The 25163-nt window shown below is 43.7% G+C and overlaps 1 protein-coding gene across 2 annotated transcripts in view; it reads right to left on the bottom strand.

Moving 5' to 3' along the window:
- The window catches only part of MAP3K5 (mitogen-activated protein kinase kinase kinase 5), a 193445-nt gene that overhangs the window by 700 nt on the left and 167582 nt on the right, over positions 1–25163 (bottom strand). For both annotated transcript variants that reach the window (XM_066373149.1, XM_066373148.1), the window contains exons 24-29: positions 21422–21607; positions 18101–18206; positions 9217–9460; positions 3981–4093; positions 3012–3112; positions 693–769 (exon numbers count right to left, since the gene is read on the bottom strand). In XM_066373149.1, coding sequence (XP_066229246.1) covers positions 693–769; positions 3012–3112; positions 3981–4093; positions 9217–9460; positions 18101–18206; positions 21422–21607 — 827 coding nt within the window. The remainder of the gene's footprint in view (positions 1–692; positions 770–3011; positions 3113–3980; positions 4094–9216; positions 9461–18100; positions 18207–21421; positions 21608–25163) is intronic.

Raw genomic sequence — 25163 nt, 5'->3', positions numbered from 1 at the left:
GACACAAGAACAGGGTGAAGGGAACACTTCATTCGAAACATTGCCCTTGAAATAGAAAAGTGACTGCTTAGCTTTGAGTTGCCCTGATCAGAACATGAAGATCCCGAAGTCCTATTAGTCATTATGTGTTCTTTTTGTATATACTTTCTCATCATCTCTCCACAGCCTTCCCTTTCCACTCCCACAATCTACCAGGTCCCAAAGCAAAAAAAAGATTTTCAGCACATCTGAAATGTGTCTTTTAGAGAGGCTGGTGTGAGAAAGTTATGTATATGCTTGGCCTGATAGAAAAAAAAAATCATCATTATACAAAATGGGATTGGATTATACCAGAGATCTGGATGGCAGATCAGCATTGCATCCCCATATTTCCACAGTCATAAAGAAAATTAGGGCATCTGTTTAAGGCAGCTGTAGAATAATTACAACATCTTAGTCTGGTAAGTTATCAGAAACATTCTTCCAGTTGATCTGCATTTACTAATATGGAAATATTGGTTATTAGAGTTCTCAGTAGTAGTCTGGTCCAACCAACTCAGTTTACTTGGAGCAAATGAGAACCAGAGAGGCCGGCCCAGGAAGGCAGAGCTGCTCAGAGCTACCCAGGGACCCAGCCAGGGCGGGAACCAGACTTCCTGATCTCAGCCCAGTACCCTTGCCATTAGACAACTGAACAGAAAGAAAAGGGGTACCTTAGTCTCAGGCACTTTAAGTCATCACGTGTGACGTAGTGGAGAACATCCACTAGTGAATAACCCTCAGCCACAAACTGCAGAGAAAGTAAAAAATGCACAAATGTTAGAAGTTATATACAGGGTTAACAGCAAACTCTATCCATAAGGTAGACACTGGCCATGGTTAAACATGATCTAAAAGTAAATCCACTAAAAACATAGTCTTCTGGAATTATTAGGGGAATTTCATTCCCCATTATAAAATAATTGCAGGGAGATATATCAATGACTTCCAAAGGCATAAGGAGTACAATAAGCAACACAGACTTTCTAAAGAGTCTTCGAATAAATAGACAGGACTCAGAATTACATCTGCTGCTCGTAAGATAACGTTTGTCTTTAAGAGGTTTGCTTGTGCAGCTTTATGTTTCTCAAATAGCTAGGAAGTGTTCCTGGAAGTGTTGCTTACACTTAATTTCTGAATTTACTTTTCATGTCTCATAAAAGGTATTTTCAAGTAATTATTAAAATACCAGAGTCCTGAATTGAAACAGAAGGTTTTAATTTTAATTTTTAAAAAGGGGCAATGATTTAGACCAGTGGTAGTCAATCTGGTCCCTACCGCCCACTAGTGGGCATTCCAGCTTTCATGGTAGGCGGTAGCGGAGCAACCAAAGTATAAATAAAAAGATAGATTTAACTATAGTAAGTTGTTTTATAAAGATTTATTCTGCCAAACCTAGTAAAAATCCGATATAATGTACTTGGTAAGTAATTATTATTATATGCTTTAACTTGCTGTAACTCTGCTTTATAAATTTTACAAAGTAGAGTTACTTCCATACTTTATAAATGACCATTACTGTGGAACTGGTGGGTGGTTAGAAAATTTTACTACTAACAGAGATACAAATGTGTAGTAGGTATAAAAAGATTGACTACCCCTGATTTAGAGGATCATCTGTTGCTATTCTATAATTGTGACTTAAGTCTCAGTTGGAGGGATATTTTTGAGAACTTGACTGCATGCTTTATTTTTCATAGGCAAGAGATTATTTCAATGTATGTAGCAGTAACTTTATAAATTCAGAGTTCTAAGGAGACTACATTTTAGTGGTCCAACAAATTATCAAGTGAAAAGAAAAAATACCTTTATTCTTTAAAATTTTAACTATAAAACTGAAATCAATGTATATGTATTAAGAGGCCCTTTTTAATAAAATAAAAATATAACCTCTTATTGTGTGTATTGTAAAACATAAATGCTTTTCATGCTGATTACAAAAGTCTATAAGGAACAGAGGAGAATTGGGTTATTGTAGATATAATATGGTTTATATAGAGAGTGTTCCTGATAGAAGTTCACTAACTAGATCTGGTTTATTAAGTATCAATAAAGAGCCACTGCCCTAAATCCTGACTGTCTTGACTTTTCTATTCTTCCTACTTTCAATTCAAAAGTACAAAAATCCGTAGGAGAGTCCTGAGCCCAAAGATGACTGTCTTTGCACTTCTACACCCCCACGCTCGAGTGCTTCCCTCTTCCTGTCTGCCCGCCCAAAACTCACACACAGATGGCCTGGCTTATTCCTGCATCTCCCGCCAGGCTTCGGCTCATTCACCACCTCCTCACAGAGCCTCCCCCAGCCTCTCCCTCCCTGTCTCACGGCACCTGATACCCTTTCTGTCACAGAATTGCTCAGAGCATCATTATACTTTGGACTGTGGAACTATTTGATTATCGTCTGCCAGCCCCAGTCGATAAGCCTCAGGAGGGCCCGGCTGGGTCGGGGTGCTCACCAGTGGACCCCCTGTGCCGAGCAGTGGGCACTCAACATGACGGAATGAGGTGAGTCCCACAGGTAGTTTTCCTTCTTTCCTTTTTCTTTTTTAAAAATTTGTTTAGGTGAGAGAAGGGGAGATAGACTCCTACATGCACCCCAACCAGAGGCAGATTGAATGGCAGGCACACCGGGCGCACGCCCTGGGCCCTGACTTCTGAAGGGCCCTGCAAAACCCCAACTTTACACATTTTTTCTAATGAGAAGGGGCCCAATATTTTCTTCTGTGCCGGGGGCCTCAACCGACCTTATTCCGCCTCTGACCCTAATGAGGATCCACCTGGCAACTCCCATCTGGGGCCAATGCTCCAACAAACTGAGCCACTGGTGAGATGGAAAGAGGGAGGGAAGGGAGAGAGGGAGGGGGAGAGGGAGAGAAGCAGACAGCTGCTTCTCATGTGTGCCCATTGGGGACTGAACCTGGGACATCCGCATGCTGGGCCGATGCGCTATTCACTGAGCAAACCGGCCAGGGCTCACAGGTAGTTTTTGTTACCTGACTTATAGTGTCTTCGTCGGCTCCATGTTTTCTCAGCCAGTCAGTAAGTTCAGGATCTTCAGTATTTGTGCCAGAAGGTAAGTGATGCACAGAAACATCTAGAAGACAATTAGAGGAAGGGGAAGGCATTCTTAAGATTTACCTAAAAGAGGTCTTCCTAGCCCCTCCCAGTCAGCAGACATTTATTAAGACTTGAAAAGGTTCTGCTGTAATAATTAATAGAAACAATCAAGATTGGCAACGTGAACTACAAATGATTAAAGAGCACTGAGTCCACTAGTAAATGGGGAGTCAGAAGCAATAATGTAATGATACTCCCGCCTTTTACTTTAATATCACTGTTGTAGTTTCTTAGAATAAACTTGGCGTACCAAAACTACTGTTTTTCGTGCAACAAAGATGAGTATAATTAGCAGAGAACCAAATAATTATAATAATCTTTCCCCACTGTTTGTAATATGAAAAACACTAGAATACACAGAATACAAATGCAAAAATGACAAAAACAATATTATTTTAATTCTAGTAATCTCATTGTGAAGTCTTTTAAAAGAAATAAAGACAAAAAAGTGAAGAGCCCCATTTATCTCAATAATGTATAATCTCAAGAATAGATGACTATGAATCATCTTATTTTTACTGCATTAAGAATAAATGATAGTTTGCCACAATAAAAGTGGGTATTTTATTTTATTTTTTTAATTTAGAGATTGAATTTAATGGGGTGACATTGATCAATAAGCATATATATATATGCATGCATATATATATATATATATATATGTTTCAGGTAAACATCTCTATAGCCAGAACTGGGTATTTTTTTAAAAAGCAACTTTTGTCTACAGCTGTAGCACAAGTACGAGATGCTGATTAAGCCATGAAATAAAATTGCCTGCTGGCTCTGTCTGCTTTTCGTGGCGTTCTGGTTGAACAGTTTTACTTGAAAGTTTCCTGCTTATTCACCTATTGGTCGGAACTTAAGCCTCAGGTGTTTAATTTCTTGTTCTTTTTCTTCAATAGCGTGATGAAGCAGTGCTTGTATTTCTCTCTCTTTCTGAAGCAATGCTTCCAGTAATCTGCAGAAGAAAATCGTTTTGGTTGACGAGATAATAAAGCTGGGGTAGCCACAGTGACCCTCCCAAGCTACCGTGAGCATAGACAGCCCTGGGGTTTCACTGAAACACAGATTCTGCTCCAGTGGCCATGGGGGGAGAGCCGAGCCTCTGCATTTCTGAGAAGCCCCAGGTGACACTCAGGTTGCTGGTCCACAGAACACGTTGGGCAGAAGAGTGTGCGTCCAGACTAGAATTCAAATCCTCCACCCCCACCTGTCTGCCAAAATCTTCAGATAAAATTCTTCTACCGTTGGCAAAAAAGTTATATACATGTTTATACTCAGGCATACATTTTACATTATCAAAAATAGTTGGTCAGTATGGGTAATATTATAATCAATGCACAGCAGAAAGCTAGTCATGTAAACTGAAATTTTGAGAAGTAACTATGGGTGATGTCATCCACAGTGTCTGGCACATGAATCAATAAAAGTTACTGGTCATTGTAGTTGTTACTATTATTCATCCCCTTTCTAAGGAGTTGGTGAAGTAAGTAAAAGGATAGTTGTGTTCCTGGTACATTCAGTTCCCAGTTGGCATCTGATGCATTTTCCAAAGAAACAAGAAGCTAAGGTATTGTTTATACAACGATCCTTACCCATGAAAGATTCGCCACACAACCGGGAGCCACTGATAACCTACCTGCCATCGCTAACACTGTTCTCTGTAAAAACATTCCGAGTTACGAAGAGAGATGCTCTGATTGTTCAGAAAACTATCTTTGAGTAATATGGATTCAGAATTGTAATTTAAGATATATAATTATTCATAGCATTATCAAGATAAATTGTTGCATACTTTATTTGTCTATATTTGTCTCATTTTCTGAGCACTGATAGATTTAACTCCAGACCAGACTCCATTCCAGAAGTTTGCTTCCGCTCTGAAGGGGCTCCTGAAACAGCCCTGGCTCATCTGAGTTCAGCCCTGGACTAGGCGAACCCTGACAAATGACTGAGCTTTAAATGAGACAATGTAGCTAAAGTTCTCCGCCCTTAGAGGGGGCTATTCTGTTCCCTGCGGCAGCCTCAGGCACTGGAAACGAACCTCCCCAGGGATCAGGAGGGGCCCCTTTCCTTCCCAGGATCCACCCCCCCAACCCCTTGGGGCAGAGAGATGGGTGGCCCTCAGGCAAAGAGACTCTTCAGAGGACTGGGCAGAGACAAGATAAAAGAAAGACACAAGGAGAGGCAGCCAGAGGGGGCCCTTTGAGGAAGACAGGCTATTTAACAACCACAGTAAGCAGTGAACAATTAGGTGGGTTAAAGAACTGCCACCCAGAGGGAAGCTGAGGATTAAGGGAGGTTTTTATCTCCTCCAACAGGAATGATACTCGAAGAAATGGTAGCAAGCTCAGTATGAATTTTTTTTTTTTTTTTTACACACAGAGACAGAGAGTCAGAGAGAGGGATAGATAGGGACAGACAGGAACGGAGAGAGATGAGAAGCATCAATCATCAGTTTTTTGTTGCGACACCTTAGTTGTTCATTGATTGCTTTCTCATATGTGCCTTGACTGTTGGCTTTCAGCAGACCAAGTAACCCCTTGCTCAAGCCAGTGACCATGGGTCCAAACTGGTGAGCTTTACTTAAACCAGATGAGCCCGCCCTCAAGCTGGCGACCTCGGGGTCTCGAACCTGGGTCCTCCACATCCCAGTCCAATGCTCTATCTCAGTATGAATTTTTAACTTGCCAATTCTTCAGTCCGGTATATAGTTTTGTCTTCCTTGCTAACTACATGTATGGAAAAGTGATGGCATATTTTTAGTGTTTTCTCAAAGAGCACAGTGAAACTTTTTAGAATTTAGCCCACGTTTATCTAGACTACACTCTTTCCTTTTTATCTTTATAAGCAGAACCTAACATTGGAAGCAAAAGATTGACAGGCAACCGCATCTGTCCCAAATCCATCTCTCAAAATGATTTACTTTAAGGACATTAGTCCATCAGTTTTATTTCTAGTTTGACTTCAGTATTATCAGTAGGAAAACCCTCAGAAACCAAGGCACTGGCCTCTGGGTTCCAGAAGTCTGGCAAGGCTCTGCCCTGAGGGCAATTTTGTAACTCGGCTGGGTAAGCCAGATCTGCAGGCTAGGAAAGTTAGAGAACCAGTCTGGTCCGCCTGAGGTGGAGTTCAACTGACTGCATTATTGTCCTGAATCCTTGGCTGAAGAGAATTACCTTCAGGACATTTTATGTAAGCATATACTTAAATGTGAGTAAAATTCCAAAGCCACTTTGTAGCTTCTCCCACTTAATATTATTAATAATCTAATAATCAGGAGTTGGATAAACCTGATTGACTTTTATCGGTGATTCTCCTAAAGCAGCGATTTCCCACTGTGCACCTTGGCACACTGGTGCACCGCGAGGATTTTTAAAACATGAAATGCCTGACTGTTTAGTCAGGGGCACTGACCTCTTTTCCAGATTGTCCAATCAAAAAATGACAATGGCCAACACAACAGCAGCCGTCCAGTGTGAATGAATAAAAATTATACCTTTCTCTTTTTTTTTTTGTCAGATTGGCCAAAAAATACAGTATTTGGTTTTCTGCAGATTTTTAGTAATGTTTATGTGTGCCATGCGATATAAAAGGTTGAAGATCGCTGTCCTAAATAAAGCTTAAGATGTCCAATAGGAGGGCTACAACCTCTCCTAAAACACACTAACATTTTTTCTAATTTTATTTCGCAATAAAGTGACTTCACTATATCAAGAAGTGTTCAACTGAACATCACCAGGACGGGTCCCAGCTTCGCACTTGCCCTGAAGCAGCTGCCCTTTCTTTACATCGTGCTTGGAATGGAGCTGCGCCTCATCTCACTTTTCTGGGGGAGATGTTCCTAAAAATAGGAAAGGGAGGCTTTGCAGACTGAAGTGTAAATATGTAGAGAAAAAGCATAAATGTGCTGGCTTCTGTAAAAAAAAAAATGCAACTATGTACTGATGTAATGAAGAAATGTAGCAAATCCTCGACTCTGACAGAGACGGGCAGAGGCGGCAGCAGGCCCTCCGCGAGCTGGCACCCACAGAACATGGAGGTGAGGACTTGAGAAAGCGGCTGGCAGACAGCTGCCCTCGGGGACTGCAGATGGCACAAGCCCTCTGGTGGACAGAGGGCGGGGACAGGGGACTCAGATGGGCTAAGGGAGAAGGGAAAGGCTACATTTAATTTAGGACAGGCAGCTTCTATTGACATAAACCAGGGTGTGTAGACAGGAGGTTTTAGGGCCAGAGAAGCAAATACGTACTGGCTCATTGGTAAATAAAGTAGCTTTCCTGTCTGTATAATTCTGACTGGAAGCCATTAGCAGAATGGGTGGGAGGGGCAGGCTGGACCAAAACAGTGAGGAATGAACTTCTGCCCCCAGAGATCAGAGAAGGGTATAAAACAGCCTCCCCCCTGGGATGCGGCCCCCTGAGGCCATTTATCCGGCCCCCTGCCGCACTTCCGGAAGGGGCACCTCTTTCATTGGTGGTCAGTGAGAGGAGCACTGTATGTGGCGGCCCTCCAACGGTCTGAGGGACAGTGAACTGGCCCCCTGTGTAAAAAGTTTGGGGACCCCTGATTTAGACGGATGTATAAAAGGAGCAGACGCAAATTCTTTTCCACTAAGTAGTACAGATGGCAAGTACAGTGCTGGGTTTCAAAGGGCAAGACTGGGATAGAAAAGTCAGATGCCATTTCCGTCCGTTTAGACATTTCTGGATGCCAATCTTAGAAGCTACGTAGGGGGTTAATCACACAATCAAAATTCATGTTTCTGAATATAGGATGAGCTTTGTATTACCTGTACTAAACTTAGTATTCAAGCTCAACCTTAGAAATCTACACTTATGACTAGAAATAAATGTTTTAACCTCCCTAGTGAACACTTAGAATTTTCAACTAAGGTTTCTAAGTATATGAACAACTTTTATTGATTTATAAAAAAAAAACACACAAAAAAACGGTTTTCACTCTAAACCCAGAAGGCATCAAGTCAGTTGCCCATATGTGAGCAGTAGCCAGCACAGGAAGCTATAAATCATACTCAGACCTTGAACTGTGTCAACATCTGTGAAGAACAGAAAATATTTACTGTTCACTTAATAACCTGATCATATAGGTTCTATGTGACCAAACTCTCAAAGAAAAACTAAACTCCAGATATGACACAGCATATTAAAAATGAAATAGAATCATAAATGTGGTCAACTGATCATTCTTCTCAGGCTCTAAAACGCGAAGCTTCTGCACCATTAATGTTTTCTCCTCAAGAACAGAGACCCTTCTCCTGAATGAATTTGATATTCCAAATCAGGGGCTTCCAAGAACACGGCCTTCTGTCTGTCTGTCAGCTATCTGTCTGACCATACATGCTGCTCTGAGTCTGCGTCCAAGATGGCCACTGGGGTTACAACAAAGTGACTCTGAAAATCTCAGGACACTTGTGGAGATAAAGCAGTGATCAAGGAAAAGGTGCTGAAGGTGTGAACTGGTAAAAACAGAAAATGGTTTTTTGGTGGTTTTTTTTTGTATTTTTCTGAAGCTGGAAATGGGGAGAGACAGTCAGACAGACTCCCGCATGCGCCCGACCGGGATCCACCCGGCACGCCCACCAGGGGGCGATGCTCTGCCCCTCTGGGGTGTCGCTCTGTCGCAACCAGAGCCATTCTAGCGCCTGGGGCAGAGGCCATGGAGCCATCCCCAGCACCCGGGCCATCTTTGCTCCAATGGAGCCTCGCTGTGGGAGGGGAAGAGAGAGACAGAGAGGAAGGAGAGGGGGAGGGGTGGAGAAGCAGATGGGCACCTCTCCTGTGTGCCCTGGCCGGGAATCGAACCCGGGACTTCTGCATGCCAGGCCGACGCTCTACCACCGAGCCAACCGGCCAGGGCCAGAAAATGTTTTTGACTATAGAGATTAAGATAAATCTCTCTCTCTTTTTTAAAAGGTCTTTAAATCAAAGTTTACATGAATGGGATAAAGGAATCATATTTTGTATTTTCTGTGGACCAAGCTTTAAAGTAGACCTGAAACACATTCACTTATTCAAAAGCCAGAGAAGAGAAACCTCCCCACAGCAGAAGAGGACTTACCTGTTAGTTTCTATTTTCATTCTTCCGAGCTGCACATTCAGGGACCGGTGAGCACTCTGGGAGCTGTGGGACACGGTAGAACTGAGCGTGCTCACCCCTGAGGTCGCCACGGCGTCTTCAGCGATGGCGAGGGGTCTCCGCACCACTCGGTTGGGAGGCTGTTCCTCATGGTCATCTTCTGCGTCTAAGTCTTCTTGATCCGCGGTATCGCTTTCAGATGCGAGGCTAAAATGCGGCCTCAGTTCTGTCAAGCGTATCAACAACGGTGTTAGTAAAATATGACTGATTGCCCTAATTTCTTAAGACGTAAATGTCATCTCCCCTGCTGCCAAAAAGATTTGCATTCCAAACCTCTTTCCCAAAAGGGATGATGGGTTTCTGAGCATTCACTCAGGTTTGTTCTGCCAGTGAGTTTGCAAAATTCACAAGATACACAAACTCAGTGATCTAATTCAAACAGAAGAAATGTTCACACTGCACATAAGTTAAATACTAAAATCCAATAGGCAATTATAGGCCCGTCTCAGGTAGCTAAGTTGGTAAGAGAGTTGTCCCAATATGCCAACGTTGTGGGTTCAATCCCCAGTCAGGGCACACACAAGAATCAACCAATAAATTCATAAATAAACAACTTTTTATTTAAACAACAAACTTTTTTTCTTCTCTCTCTCTCCCCTTCTTTTCCTCTCTCTCTAAAAATCAATAGGATTTTTTAAAGGAAATTATATAAAAACAACATAAAAATTTGTTTATATATGAGAATTCATTTTTTAGATTAACTCAGAAATGAGAAAGCAGATATAGAAAGACTATCTAAACAAAAGTAATTATACAGAATGCCCCCCCCCCCCTACACAGTCAAAATGAAAGGGATGGGAGGGGCTACAGAAATGCCACACGCTTGTATTCACGTTAGTAAGACTGTCTGTTTTTGACTATTGGGTTGATTTTCAGTGTGTGTCCTACCTGCTAACTCACCATGGAAATTTAAACAGCAAAAGGTACAGATCTCCAACTTAAACACACTATATGACATGAGTTCAGGACTTCAGAGCTTGGATGTTATCTTCTCACAGGAAAAAAATTATACGTTTTGGTTATGTTCTCAAAATGGGCCAAAAAGGAGTGACATTTATAATTTAAGTGAAACAGGGGCAGCAGAAATGCTGGCTCTTGACTCCATAGGCTATGGGGTGCCCACTGGACCACAGAACTCACGGAGAGTCCAATGAAAGCCATGGAGGTTGTCTCCAAAGAAAAGCACATTCATACAACGTTTTGCCTAGATTTCCTGAGGGCTCATAGACACCCTGCAACCTGTCCCAAGAGTCCATGAACCACAAACAAAGAGCCCGTGTGTGGGGGAGAGGGCGCCAGAGGGGGAGATGAAGACCCCATCCCATCACTCCGGTACAGCCACTCCGGCAAGGACCCCGAGGCCCAGAGGTGGCCGGGTCCTCTAGGGAGCCTGCTTCCCTTCCCTTCCTGGACCTGTGTTCGGTGCCTTCCTCTAAATCTCTGGCTGCGCCTCTTTTCTTCAGAGCCCTGTTGCTACCACCTGCCTTAAAAGCTGGAACCTGAAACTCTATCCTTCACTTTTTCATGTTGCTACTTACTCTATAGAGGTGAGCTCAATAAAATCTATGAAGTTTAAGTATTTGTAACAATAAATAACAAACTAGATTTCTAGCCCTGATTTCGTTACATCCCACACATTCTAGATATTCCTGTTGGGCAGGAACTTCCGATGCAACAATAGAAGAAAGAACTCATCATTTTTCATAAAAAAAAAAAAGCAGACTGCCATTCTTCAGGCCAAGTCTATGTAGCCCTGACTTCCTTTATTGCTCTTTGCATATTCTTTTACTTTTTGGGAGGTAAAAAGTACACGACATAAAATTTACTATTTTCACCAATTCGAAGTGTACAAATTGTAGTGTTAGGGATATGCATATTGTTGTTTAACCAATCTCCAGAACCGTTTTATCTTGCAAAACTGAAACTATACACATTAAACACCTCCTCATCTGCCCCTCCCCCATCCTGGGCTGCCACCATTCTACTTTCTGTTTCTATGGATCTGACTATTACAGATCTCTAATAGAAGTAGGATCATACAGTATTTGTCTGAGAGGGGTTTATTTTACTGAGCATAAAGTCCTTCAGGTTCATCCATGCTGCCCTGTGTGTCAGAATTTGCTTCCTTTTAAAGGCTGAATAATAAATACTCCACTGTACGTGTGTGCCCCATCTTTATCCATTCATCCATCAGTGGATACTTATATTGCTTCCACCTCTTGGGCACTGCAAATAATGCTGCTATGAACTTGGGTGTACAAATAACTCTGTGAGGTCCTGCGTTCAATTCTTTGGGATATACACCTAGAAGAGTAATTGCTGGCTCACTTGGTAATTTTATTTTAAATTTTCTTGAAGCACCACTGCTGTTTTCCATAGTGGTTGCACCATCTTACAGTTCCACCAACAGTGCACTGGGGTTCCAATTTCTCCACATCCTTGCCCTTTATCTTGTAAGGTTAACCACTTGTAAGCTCCGCTTTATCTTGTAAGCTCTACTTCCACTCTGCTTTCTGCATTATCGATTTTTCCTTTCCCAAACTCCATTTCCTGATTCATCTATAGTAGGAGTGACTCAAAATCAGGTGTTCTACTTTGTAAACGCAGCATCAAATATAGGGGCTAAGACATATTAGCCTCTAAAAAATGTTGGCAGAATGGAAGAGTTATACTACTAACTAAGATTATTTGTATTTAGAAGGGAACAAAATAACAAATATTTTTTACTTAAAAAATTTTTTTAAAGTACAACTCTGGGTTAAATTAGAACATAAGATTAGGCCTTTCACATTTCTCTAAAATTACTTTTAAATTCCTTCTATGGTCTCTAAACTAAAATTTTAAAATCAATTAAAAACTTTTACTTCTCCTGTTGATTATAATCTAACTTTTTTTGGGGGGGCGGGAGAATTTCTGCTATTTATTATTATATTTAAATATCCCCTTATACTTCCCTAACTCTGTACACTTTAAAGTATCATAAATCATCATTTTAAGTATGCCTAAAGAATTATCTCAATTTGAAGAAAGCAGAAAGTTGTAAGTGAATGCAACACTTTGTGATTTTGGTCTTTCCTGGTGGCTCCCTGAATACACATCATCTAATCACACACTTTAAATTACCTAATGATGAGATATAGCATCTGGTCCTTGTTCCCACAAATAACAAGCTGAGGGAAAGTTAGGGTGAATACACAAAGCCATATGAGCATGTGCAAGGGTAACATGAACTTACAAGTACAAATTAATACAGCCAAAAATATCTGAGATGGTCCCGGGTACAGACCTGGCTGCACACAGAATCCAGGTGTGCGTGCATGAAGAGCGCTAAGGGGTAAACGAAGCCCACTTACAATCATTAAAGCCAGCGCTGGCTTACTCACTGATCGACACGGAGGAAGGAGGGCCTAGGCAGGGTCTGGGGGAGGAGGAAGCCCTGGGTTGGTGCAGAAAGAGGCAGAGGCATTTGAGAGGAGGAAGCTCGAGTGGTAGCCCAGAGGCCTCTGAGAAGAGTGGACGGAAAGCAGAGGGACTGTCAGGAGAGAGCCACCTGTCAGGAGAAAGGCAGGGACTCGGAGGTGGGGGGCTGGGGGGGCTGTAATGAGTGGGCGGTGCTCACACTCGTGTGTGGGAAGCCAGAGCTGGCGCGTGTTTTCCGGAACAGCGAGCAGGACGGGATTATACGATACTATCCCCACCTCCCCACCCCACCCCCAACACCACTGGTTATCTCCCTGGAGGAAGGTAGGTAGACCAAGCTGCTTTAGCTCCGGGCATTTCTGATGCCAGATAAAACCCCAATGTGTGTCAGTGCGCAGGGTGTGGTACCGTACCTGCATTAAGATCCTCATACGGTATAGAATGCTGTTCATGCCACACTCTCGTGGACATGGACCACCTGACTGCTTCAGCTTAACAACTGGCAGTAATATCAAGGGCTTTAGCAGTTTTTAAAACTACTGTTAATATGAGAAGTATGTCTACATTAACCATTTTCTCTGCCCAAGCACTGCCAACAGCATTTCTCCATCTGGTCGCCCACCGCCAGCCTGTCTGTGAGGGGTAACAACAGAGACTCAATGCTGCCAGTGACCTAAAGGCTGGTTCTTGATGACAAGTGAGAAAACAGACTGAGGAAAACTGTAGGGGCCTGCACTGCACACTCTGTTCCGTGTGCTCTGTGGGGAAGAGAGAGGACTGAGCACTTCCTTTTATTTTTTACTTTTTATTTTGGACTACGAATAAAAGTTGCAAAAATAGTACAGAGACTTCCCATAGGCTCTGTAGCAGCCTGCCCTAAACCTAACATCTTTCATGGCTTTGAGGCTATCACAAGCCAGGAAATGAACACTGATACAATACTATGAACTGACCTCCTTTTTCCGATCCAGAATCCCACACTGCATTTAGCTGTCCTGTTTCTGACGTCTCCTCCCCTGTGTGACAGTTCCCTCATTATTTCTTTATCTCAGTGACCTCCACACTTTAGAGGAGTACCAGGCAGTTATTTTGTACTGTGTCTGTCATCTTTAGCTCACCAGTGTCTCGTCATGATTAGGTTGAGGCCGTGCATTTTTGGCAAGAATGGCTTGGAGGTGAGGCTGTGCCCTTCTAAGACCATCACACAGGAGGCACGTGATGCTGCTGCATCTTATTACTGCGATGTCCACCTTGATCGTGGGGCAGAGAAGGTGTCCGCCGGGTCGTTCCCCTGTAAAGGCGCTGTTTTCCCTCTGTGATGACTAAATCTCTTGTGAGGTCGTGCTGTGGTGTTTGCCTAACGGTGATCTTCTCTTCCTCTCGTTTCTTCTCTTATTAGTTGGAATTCTACTAAAACAAAGACCTGGCCCTTCTCCTGCATATATTCAATTACTTAAAGCAGCGTGGACTGATGGATATTTAGTTTATTCTATGGGCTGTACTCCAATGCTATCATTATTTTATTTTATTGCTCAAATTGCTCTGGTTTAGACTTTTGGGAACTCCGTCATGCTGTCTCCAGTGTTCTTTCAATAAGCCCCCATCCTTCCTTTTGGGGGCACTTCCTTACTTCTTTGGCATCACAAGATGTTCCAGGTTCATCTTGGATTTCCTCCTGCTCCAGGCCTGAAATCAAACGTTACTCCAAGGAGCTCTGATTCCCTTTATTGAAGAAATGGTGCGTAGAAACTAAGATCAGGGTCCTCTCTGCAAACAGAGCTAGGAAATGTGCGGGCTCGTGACGGCATACTTTTAAATCTGTTGTTGTCTTTAATGTGTCTTTCAAAATTTGGTAGCTTAATTGTAGTAATTTGTCATCTAAAAGGAATTTTTATCAGAAGAATATAAAAATAGGCATTTTTTTTTTGCATTTTTTCGAAACTGGAAATGGGAAGGCAGTCAGACAGACTCCCACATGCACCTGACCGGGATCCACCCAGCATGCCCACCAGGGGGCGATGCTCTGCGGCAACCAGAGCCATTCTAGCACCTGAGGCAGAGGCCATGGAGCCATCCTCAGAGCCCAGGCCAACTTTGCTCCAATGGAGCCTTGGCTGCAGGAGGGGAAGAGAGAGACAGAGAAGGAGGAGAGGGGGTGGGGTGGAGAAGCAGATGGGCGCTTCTCCTGTGTGCCCTGGCCGGGAATCGAACCTGGGACTCCTGCACTCCAGGCCGACGCTCTACCACTGAGCCAACCAGCCAGGGCCAAAATAGGCATTTTAAATGTAGTCCTCTTGAATCCTGACTGTGGTCTTTAGGGACAGCTGGAAATTTGATGGAACTGTCAAATGCTTGAAATCAGTTCATCTTGTCACACAGACTGTAATGGCATATAGCACATATTGTCTTCCCCTATCCTGCAAGGAATATAGAAAATATTTTCCCTATGTAATTCATCTCTAAAATTTCCACTTAAAAAAAATCCTTTCAAGCAGTAATTTCAGTTGTCATCTGAGACTCCTAGTGGCCTCAAAGAAACCAACTTCACTGTAGAAAGACAAATAACTTTCCTTAGCCAAGGCTCTTCATAAAGAGAGTGCCTTGTTCCACACCCGGGTTGAGTTAAAGCAGCGCCCATCGCTGGGGCACCTTCCGGAGGAGACATGTGTCTCTGCACTCACCCGGTCCCCTCCCTGAACTGAACTGCCTTTCACCTATGGTGCGATCACCAGTGTGCTTTTTAAACTTTCTGTTTTGGAAAAATTTTAGACTTAAAGTTGCAAAGATAATACAAAGAATTCTCACATATCTTCCACTCAACTCCTTTTATACATCTTATACAGCTACGATTTATTTGTAAAAACCAAGAAACCCACACCAGCACGATGCTATCAGCTCACCGCAGACCTCATTCAGATTCTACCGGTCTTACCCTGAGGTGCTCTTTCAGTTCCAGGATACAATCCACTGCATTTAGGTAACCCGTTTTAAAAGAAAGCCTTTTTGTTTTTGTTTTTTTTTTTAATTAGATGAACAGATCCTTTATATGCTATTTAAATTACTCCAAAGTATAATCCATCTCTCCTGTCCTCATTTGGGCGTTCTTAATTTAGGTCACTACTATGTTTCACTCGTGGCCTATACTTTTCCCTTTCACTGATACACCTGCTCCCTTCCTGCCTCCTTGTACCTGTTTAGAATGTCATCCCTTCAGAGTGCATCCCCTACATCCAAGCTTATCCCAATGATAAATCATCTGAATATAACTGTCTGTTAACTTCCTTAGAGCATCACATTAGGTTTACATTAGCCTTACATTCCTTAGGTTCACATCCAACTGTTAGTCATGTGTCTCATGTGCCTCTCTAGATTTGTTTTCTTTTCTTTTTTTTTTTTTTTTTTGTATTTTTCTGAAGCTGGAAAGGGGAGAGACAGTCAGACAGACTCCCGCATGCGCCCGACCGGGATCCACCCGGCACGCCCACCAGGGGCGACGCTCTGCCCAACAGGGGGCGATGCTCTGCCCCTCCGGGGCGTCGCTCTGCGGTGACCAGAGCCACTCTAGTGCCTGGGGCAGAGGCCAAGGAGCCATCCCCAGCGCCCGGGCCATCTTTGCTCCAACGGAGCCTTGGCTGCGGGAGGGGAAGAGAGAGACAGAGAGGAAGGAGGGGGGGGGTGGAGAAGCAAATGGGCACTTCTCCTGTGTGCCCTGGCCGGGAATCGAACCCGGGTCCCCCGCACACCAGGCCGACGCTCTACCGCTGAGCCAACCGGCCAGGGCCTAGATTTGTTTTCTAAGTTGTGGAAAAATTTCACTCTGATTTGTTATAATCCTGGCAAACTAATTTACTTATTGTTTCAACCAGTTATTTTTCAGGGGTCTGCTGTTTTCCAGGTACTGGGCTGGACAGTATGCTCAGCACAGAACAGAACAAAACAGGCCCAGTTAGAACCAGCCAGCAGACAAGAAAAATAAAAGTAGTTTCAGACTGGGCAAGTGTCACACATGGGGAAAAACCAATTCCAAGAAGAGAGAATAACAGGGTGTGTACTTTAGACTTTGTAGTATAGGTCAAGACTCTCTGAGGAGGAAGCTTTTAAACTGAAACCTGAAGCACGCATAGGTACAAGGGATGTTACTTACGTGTGAAATAAAAAAAATGAATGTTTACCAATGTTTAATATGAAAACTGACATTCTCAAGTCAAACAGGCATTCTGAGAGGAGAGAGGGAATCCCACAACTTGGAAAGATTGCTAGTGACTGGAAAGTTTGCAGAACCATTTATAAATAACCTAAATTTTCAAATAGTTTCTGTTTATCTTTTTCAATTTCTAATTTAGAATGCTTTATAATATATGCACAAAATAGTGTAACAGAACATGTTTCTAATTTATGTACCCAACTCTATCTATCCACATACACACATACATACTGTATATATATGGTGAAAGAGCTTGGCTTAAAATCTTTCCTTACTGGTTAGACTATTGAAACACTTTGGAAGTTTGCTGTAGAGTATAAGAACACCCCTTCCTCCAAGAAACCTTGTTTCATCAGCATCCCTTTTGTGTCCCACCACACACACAGCTGGGATCAGTCTAGACCAGTGATTTCCAGACCTGGCTGTATATCAAAATGACCTGAAGTCAGACTCTGGGGCTCCCTCCCCAGCCGATTCTCACTCAGTCTGGGCTGGAGCTCCGACGAGCTCTGAGCTGTGGTCCTGACGAGCTCCTTAGATAGTTCGTTATGCAGCAGCGTGGGAGCCACGGGTAAGAGATGACACAGGAACGTGTCCTGAGGTCACGGACAGCTTGTATACTGAAATGCACATGGATTTGGGCCACTCGTATAGTTTTGTCTTTCTCTTCATATCCAAATATGCTTTTTAAGGACAAGGAAGCAAGTCTTCCTCACCCATAGTACACGATTTGTTTGCTTGACCATTAACTCAAGCTGTATGCATGCCCTAGATAAATGCTATCTGTTGACTTTTTAAAGATAAATAAAAAAGGCTAACCTGGTTAACCGGGTCTTAAATGCAGTGGGGAGACGCCATAAGTGCTTGATGAAGAATAATAGGAAATATCAAACCCTAAATACACTGCTCACAAAAATGAGGGGACCAGGGAACGTGCAGAGACTCCAGTACTTTCAGCCTTTTGGACAGTGCATTTTCACCAATGAAATAAAAGTTGGTTTTGCATCTTGTCTGCATAATCAAACAACTTTCTTTGACTTGTCAATTGCTTTTCTGATGTTCTTGTTTCATAAAAAAAAAAAAAAAAATCAAATGCTTTTCTCTAATTGCTTCATATTCATTTTGAAATATCCCCTAATTTTTGTGAGCAGTACATTTGCAAAGTAACTCCGTATTTCTGACCTGGGACCAGAATGGTAATGGCCGTCTGCACCGCCTTTCGGATGATGCTGTCCAAGGCGAACATCCAGTGCGGCTTGATGTTATGATTCCGAAGAACTTTATTGACCTGGAGAAAGAGAGCGACATTTAGTTGACTTTAATTTGTAACTGCAAATAACCTCGCTGAATGCAAGCAGCCTTTGGATGACGATTTATCAACAGAATAACAGAAAGGTTTCTTTTGAGTTGTGAAAAATTTCTTTGTGTCACTGGAAAACAAGTGGAAACGCTGCCACTTCAATTTACAGTTCGGTGAACCTCATGTAAGTAAGCGAGATACGTTACTGCAATGAAAGCGGTCTGATTAGGTGGGAAGGTCTTCCTCCGCTGGGGCTCAGCGTGGGCAGCCTCCACCTTCCATGCCGTCCGCAGACTGGATGGTAGAGGAGGTCAAGGGGAAAAGAGTCTGAGGGGCTCTAAACAAAAAGAAACGCTTTCCTTAAATGTCAGGACCCTGCCTTTTAACCCAACTGAGTGCTTTGGCAATGAGGGTGGACATGCTGCCCATAGCTCTGCCAAAGTGCATGTTTTTGTCCCCTTCCCACAGTCCTCTACGCTCTGTCAACAGGGCAATAACCCATTACAATACTCCAGAAAAGCCATTCACGTGAAAAGTCTTTGTTACAATGGTATCTTTTTAAAGCGACTAGTACGGTAATATTTCACACATTTAAATAGACACCGAAATAGATATATGCATTCTCTCTCTTGTTCTTTTAAATTTTTTGGTAAAATAGACATGACACAAAACTTATCATCTTAACCATTTCTAAGTGTCCAGTTCAGCAACGTTAAGTGCGCTGACTCTGCTGGGCTCCCATCACCACTGTCCACCTCCAACACTCTTTTCGTGTTACAGAACGGAACCTCCGTCCCCATTAAACACTAACCCCACGTTCCTCCCACCCCCGGGAGCCACCATTCCACTTCCTGTCTCCATGACTAGGATTACTCTAGGTATCTCAGATAAGTGCAACCAGACGGTATTTGTGTGACTGGCTTGTCTCACTTAGGGTAATGTGTCAGAACTTCCCTTTTAAGGGTGAACAACATTCTATGGTATGCATAAAACCCTATGCATTACCTTTCAAAAAAGAACCTTTATCATAAGGCTGGGAGAGGCTTATTTAAAATTTGGATACACTTCACTAATTGTGGGTCGACACCAGCCTCTAAGAAAAGAGGCTGTTTTTCTAACAGGTCTCTGGCTAGAGATCTTGGAAGCTGGGGTTCCAGTTGCTTCCGCCTGCCACTGGTCCTTCTTCCTCACAACCCCTCAGAGAAGGACTGGGTCTGAGGAGTTCTTCACGCAGCTGCTCCTGAGGAAGTGGGTCATTGATTGGCTCTCACTTGCTCTAGGACATCCTACCAGATTGAGTTTGCCCCAGGACCTTCTCTTAAAGGATTCTCCTGCTAATTTGACTTAACATCAGGTATAACATCTGGTGAAGTATTATAGACCACTTCTCTCAAGAGTCACACACAGAAGACGGAAGAGAGATCTTCTATAGCAGTGGTAGTCAACCTGGTCCCTACTGCCCACTAGTGGGCATTCCAGCTTTCATGGTGGGCGGTAGCAGAGCAACCAAAGTATAAATAAAAAGATAGATTTAACTACAGTAAGTTTTTTTTGTTTTTTTTACAGTAAGTTGTTTTATAAAGATTTATTCTGTCAAACAGTGAAAATCCAACATAAAGTACTTGGTAAGTAATTATTATTATATGCTTTAACTTGCTGTAACTCTGCTTTATAAATTTTATAAAGTAAAGTTACTTCCCTACTTTATAAATGACCATTACTGTGGAACCGGTGGGTGGTTAGAAAATTTTACTACTAACAGAGATACAAAAGTGGGCAGTAGGTATAAAAAGGTTGACTACCCCTGCTCTATACCCATGACCCACTCACAGCTTTTCATTATAAACAGTACATTATACAGGGACATCCTCCGGGTTCATGCCCATTCCGGACAGTGAGTGAGCATGTGAGCCAGTGACTGAGTGGGTGGGTGTGTGTATGTCCCGGGCTCGAGACCCAGGAGTGTAACTAAACCACTCTCAGTCCGAATGCTACCGGCCAATTTGCTTTCCAACCTCTAGGCGGGAAGCCAAAGGTGTGGGCAAGTGAAAATTCACTAAATTATTTCATTCTACTCGCAGACGGTTGGGTTTCCCTAGTTGCAGTGTAAGTGTGCCTTTAGCAGTTAATATTAATGACAGGCTTCGCCAACTGCTTCCATTTCCCATGACTTCAATCAAGTCAGGAGTCGTGTCCCCACCCACAGTACAGCCCGAAGACGAGGTGGCTCACACAGTCTCAGAGAGCTTAGGTGGCCACCGAGGGATCATAATTTGGCTTCCTATCACTTCATGCTCCAAATACAACTGTCAAGATGCCTTCTACATAAGAGCAATAAGTATATGAGGAGTGACTTAATTTTTGGAATTTAAACAAAATTATGCAAAGTGCTGCCATAATCATACTACGAACACTGTCAAGAACTCTCTTATTTTAATCTCCTATACCTTGTAAGGGCCCTCCATGAGTAGCCTCAGGCTTTTTTGGTACAAAGTTCCACAGATAAGTGTCATTCAAGGATAGCACAGACGGTTTTGAATCAGGTTTTTGGAAGACTGACTTCTAGTCTGTGTTGCAGAGAGCAACTCCGTTCGAGAGAGAGGAATCCTTAGCAACGTCTCATCGTGTGTGTTAACTGTCATTTGGTGATGCCTTGTACTCTGAAGCATATTACTGGCTGGGAAATAGCAAATAATTTGTTACATAAACGTGTTTAAAATGTTCTGAATGGAAAGTAGAGAAAAACTGAGGAAAAAAGTACTGTTTTTGAATTATTCAGCAGTGGCCATTCTAATCTGTATGTTCCTTCTCTCGATGACCACTAGATGGCATCTCTCATACAGAATTAGAAAAGGCATCACTAAAGTGTGTTCTGTTGCTCAAGTCACCAAAATATATAGTAACCCCACTAACATGATTTCACAAGAACACAGTTCAGCCCCGGGGCAGCATTTGGAGTTCTGCTGTTTTCCAGGGTGTTCTGTGTGATGTGAGCCTAACCCTGGGGGATGCGAACACAGAAAACACAAACCCCACACTGACAAGCACACGAAAGGGCCACCATCTCACACTCACCCACGCAGAAGAGAGCTCGTTCAGATAATTAAAGAAGAAAAGGTAGCAGGACTTATGTTTCATCAGACCTTTCTGACTGATGTCAGCCAGAGTCCGTGGAAAACCACTGATAGAAATGTCCTACTTACAGCATCCTGGAAACTGAAGAGCACCACCTGCACCTGGCTGATGCCGTGGCTGTCGAAGTCGAGCTCCAGCTTCAGCTTTGACAGCGTGGTGGCTATAATTTTTCGGTCTGTGGATCTCACAAATTCTCTGAGGCTTGTGATGAGGGTTGTGATGTGTTCCCACTTTAGTCTAGGTTCTTCAGGCCCCTGTGAATAAGAACCAGTAACCTGTCAGCCAATCAGTGCTGGACGGAGCAGCCAGGGCCCGCCATTCCCACAGCCCCTGCTGAGAACCACTGGGCTCCCAAAAGTTCCCTGCTAAGGGAAAAGGTCCTAGGCGAACAATATGGCTCCTTCTCCTTCTACCTCCCTCCCCAAGAAATACTCAGACTTTGGGAGGAGGGGCGCCTACCCCAAACGGTGGTGAATAGCTACCATACAGTCAAGATACTCAAAACTTTGCCCAAGGAGGGACAGGCAGAGGCGGGAAGATTCTTGCTCCTGGAAATTTCAATCGGGAACGAAGGAGAGATTCAAGCAATAACCACAGGATCTCAAGCTCAAAGTCTGCCCAGAGAGAGCAGTCATAAAACAGGGACAAGAGTACGAGCAGTCATAAGGAAGGAAGCCGAAGCAACGGAGTGGGGAATGACGGTCGTTAGGGAGAGACGTGGACACAAACGGAAGTGGCACACCGAAAGGGCCCACAGCCACCAAGCCAGACGAAAGACGCACAGACTACTCCTGGAACTGGAGGTCCCTTGGGATCACACTCTAGGCTGGGCTAGGCACCATGGCTGGAATTCTTGAAGAGTCCTCTTCTCTGATCGCTATGTGTCCACCTCCATGTCCCCAGTACAACTACCCTTGAGCTGTGTCAGTTCCTTGCAACTGAAGGGGCATGCCTCAGATTTCATCCCTGAAACAATTCCTTACCCATCTATGAGGCAATTCGTTACTAAGGACTGACTAATGGGTGATTTTACATATTGAAAATAAAACAGTATTAAAAACATTCCCTCTCTCAAGTTAAATTTTATGAACTTTGCTCAAGGGACATTGCTTCCTTAAAGGTAACACAGTAGCCCTGGCCGGTTGGCTCAGCGGTAGAGCGTCGGCCTAGCATGCGGAGGACCCGGGTTCGATTCCCGGCCAGGGCACATAGGAGAAGCGCCCATTTGCTTCTCCACCCCTCCGCCGCGCTTTCCTCTCTGTCTCTCTCTTCCCCTCCCACAGCCGAGGCTCCATTGGAGCAAAGATGGCCTGGGCGCTGGGGATGGCTCTGTGGCCTCTGCCCCAGGCGCTAGAATGGCTCTGGTCGCAACATGGCGACGCCCAGGATGGGCAGAGCATCGCCTCCTGGTGGGCGTGCCAGGTGGATCCCGGTCGGGCGCATGCGGGAGTCTGACTGTCTCTCCCTGTTTCCAGCTTCAGAAAAAAGGAAAAAAAAAAAAAAAAAAAAAAAGGTAACAGTAAAATGGCGTTTCTTTTTTATTTTAACTTTAAGAAACAACAGGATTTTTATTATTCTCTACCTTAAATTGTACATTTTATTACTGAGTAACTAAAATTAAACTCCTCAACTGGGCTGTGAAAATCACAGTGTTTCTTGGATTCTGTTAAAAGAGAAACGCACCATCGAGTTCTCTTCTCAATATTTTTATCTGGAAGCGCTTTCCATGTTTGTGTTTACACGAGAAAACATTATATTGAAACCCTGAAAGCTGTCATTATGGGAATATTTTAAAATCAGACTGAAAACAATTATAAACTGTTTCTTTTTTTTACCACTAGGTAAAAAATTCACAGGCAGTATCATAATAACATGAAAATATGTTCAAGAAGTATGTGAGTTATTCAGGAATTGGAAGCTTAGCTTTGTGAAAAATCAGTTAACATGTTTGTCAGCAATTTAAAATAGCAAACATTTTTTTGACATTAGCATTGTTTTCCCAACAGAAAAACATGTTGCCTCTGGTTTGGGAATGTGAGTGCCACCGTCCTACAAAGGGACCGCTGTCTACTTCGGGAAATGAATTCTCTCCAGAGCATTTCAGCCGCTTACGTAATCATTATTTCTGTTTTAACTCCTGTCTCTCTGTGCATTGAGGAATGTGCCTCCACAAACGAGCATCTTAGTTATCAGGTAAGCCCGACTCACTATCAGAAGGTAGAGTCTGACAGGGTGTCTTTTTCTAAGCCTTCCTGGGACCATCACAGAATCCTCCGCAAAGGTGTTTGCCACTCTTTATCCTGGGAACTTCCTTCAACACGATGAGTGCGTTTCAGAAGAACGTTACAGACTGAAAGGGCTTTCATGGGCTGGTGTGAGGACCTGACCAACACCTACATTTCGGTCTCGTTATATAGGGTAGGCTTATATGTAAAGATGTTTCTATATAGAAATATTTAATACAATGAGAAGATTTATTTCTCTCTGGTTGTAGAAAAAAAAAGTAAAGATATTAAATAATTGTCATCAGCCTGTTTGATATCAACAATAGTAAGAGTTAACATTTGTGGAACACTTTCTATGATTATCTCAATTGCTCATGATCTCAGTCATTTCTTAATAGCATCTCTTTTTTTTCTTTTTTTTTTTTGTATTTTTCTGAAGCCGGAAACGGGGAGAGACAGTCAGACAGACTCCCGCATGCGCCCAACCGGGATCCACCCGGCACGCCCACGAGGGGCGATGCTCTGCCCCTCCGGGGCGTCGCTCTGCTGTGACCAGAGCCACTCTAGCGCCTGGGGCAGAGGCTGAGGAGCCATCCCCAGTGCCCGGGCCATCTTTGCTCCAATGGAGCCTTGGCTGTGGAAGGGGAAGAGAGAGACAGAGAGGAAGGAGGGGGTAGGGGGTGGAGAAGCAAATGGGCGCTTCTCCTATGTGCCCTGGCCGGGAATCGAACCCGGGTCCCCCGCACACCAGGCCGACGCTCTACCGCTGAGCCAACCAGCCAGGGCCAATAGCATCTCTTTTATAGATGAGGAAATTCAGCCCCAGAGAAGTTAAATAACTTGCCAAGGTCACACAGCCTTTAAGTGGTGAGACCAGGTCTCAAATAAAGGCAAGCTGAGGCTGAGCCCAAGCCCCCAACCATCACACTCCTCTGGCCCGGCTAGCTGAAGAGCCGGCAGTGCACGTGGGTCGGGACCTGGGCCAGGACCGGGATCAGCAGGTGGTATCACAGGAAGGGACTCACAGCAGCCTCAGCAGTGTGATCAGACGGACTCGGACTGTATCACTCGATGATTCTGGATTTAGCCCGTGATTCTGACCAGCAGTTTCTGGTCTGCACTGGTCCCTTCCTATCGGTGAACTAAGGCATGCCCTTGGATGTCTTCTTTTAATAAGGTTTCCCCCTTTTTCATTTCTCCTTTTATAGAGAACATTTGAGTGTGCTTTAAAAACCAGGAAATAATTTAAAATAATTGAATGGGATTAACCAACATCAAAATATAAGAATTCTAGCACAGTCCTGGAAGCGAAGTCTCTTGTAAGGCTTGGGGCTGAGAGCTGGAGATGGGGACAGTGGGTCAAGGCTGTTTCTGTCCCCGAGGGATCTATGGGCCATCAGGGAGGCAAAGGAGAACCCCAAGCAAGCACACATTTTCTGGACTGAAAAAGCATACCCTTCGGGGATGAGCGTGAGATTTAAGCAGTCCTTGAGTTCTGTGTTTCTGGCCTAAAACAGGCATCTTACACTAGCGGCCACAGAGAGCCCTTCACTCCCCAGTGGCTGCTAGTGAGGTCCTCTGCCCC

The sequence above is a fragment of the Saccopteryx leptura genome, chromosome 3 (assembly GCF_036850995.1).
Source record: "Saccopteryx leptura isolate mSacLep1 chromosome 3, mSacLep1_pri_phased_curated, whole genome shotgun sequence".
Lineage (NCBI taxonomy): Eukaryota > Metazoa > Chordata > Mammalia > Chiroptera > Emballonuridae > Saccopteryx > Saccopteryx leptura.
This window is presented reverse-complemented; position numbering and strand designations above follow the sequence as displayed.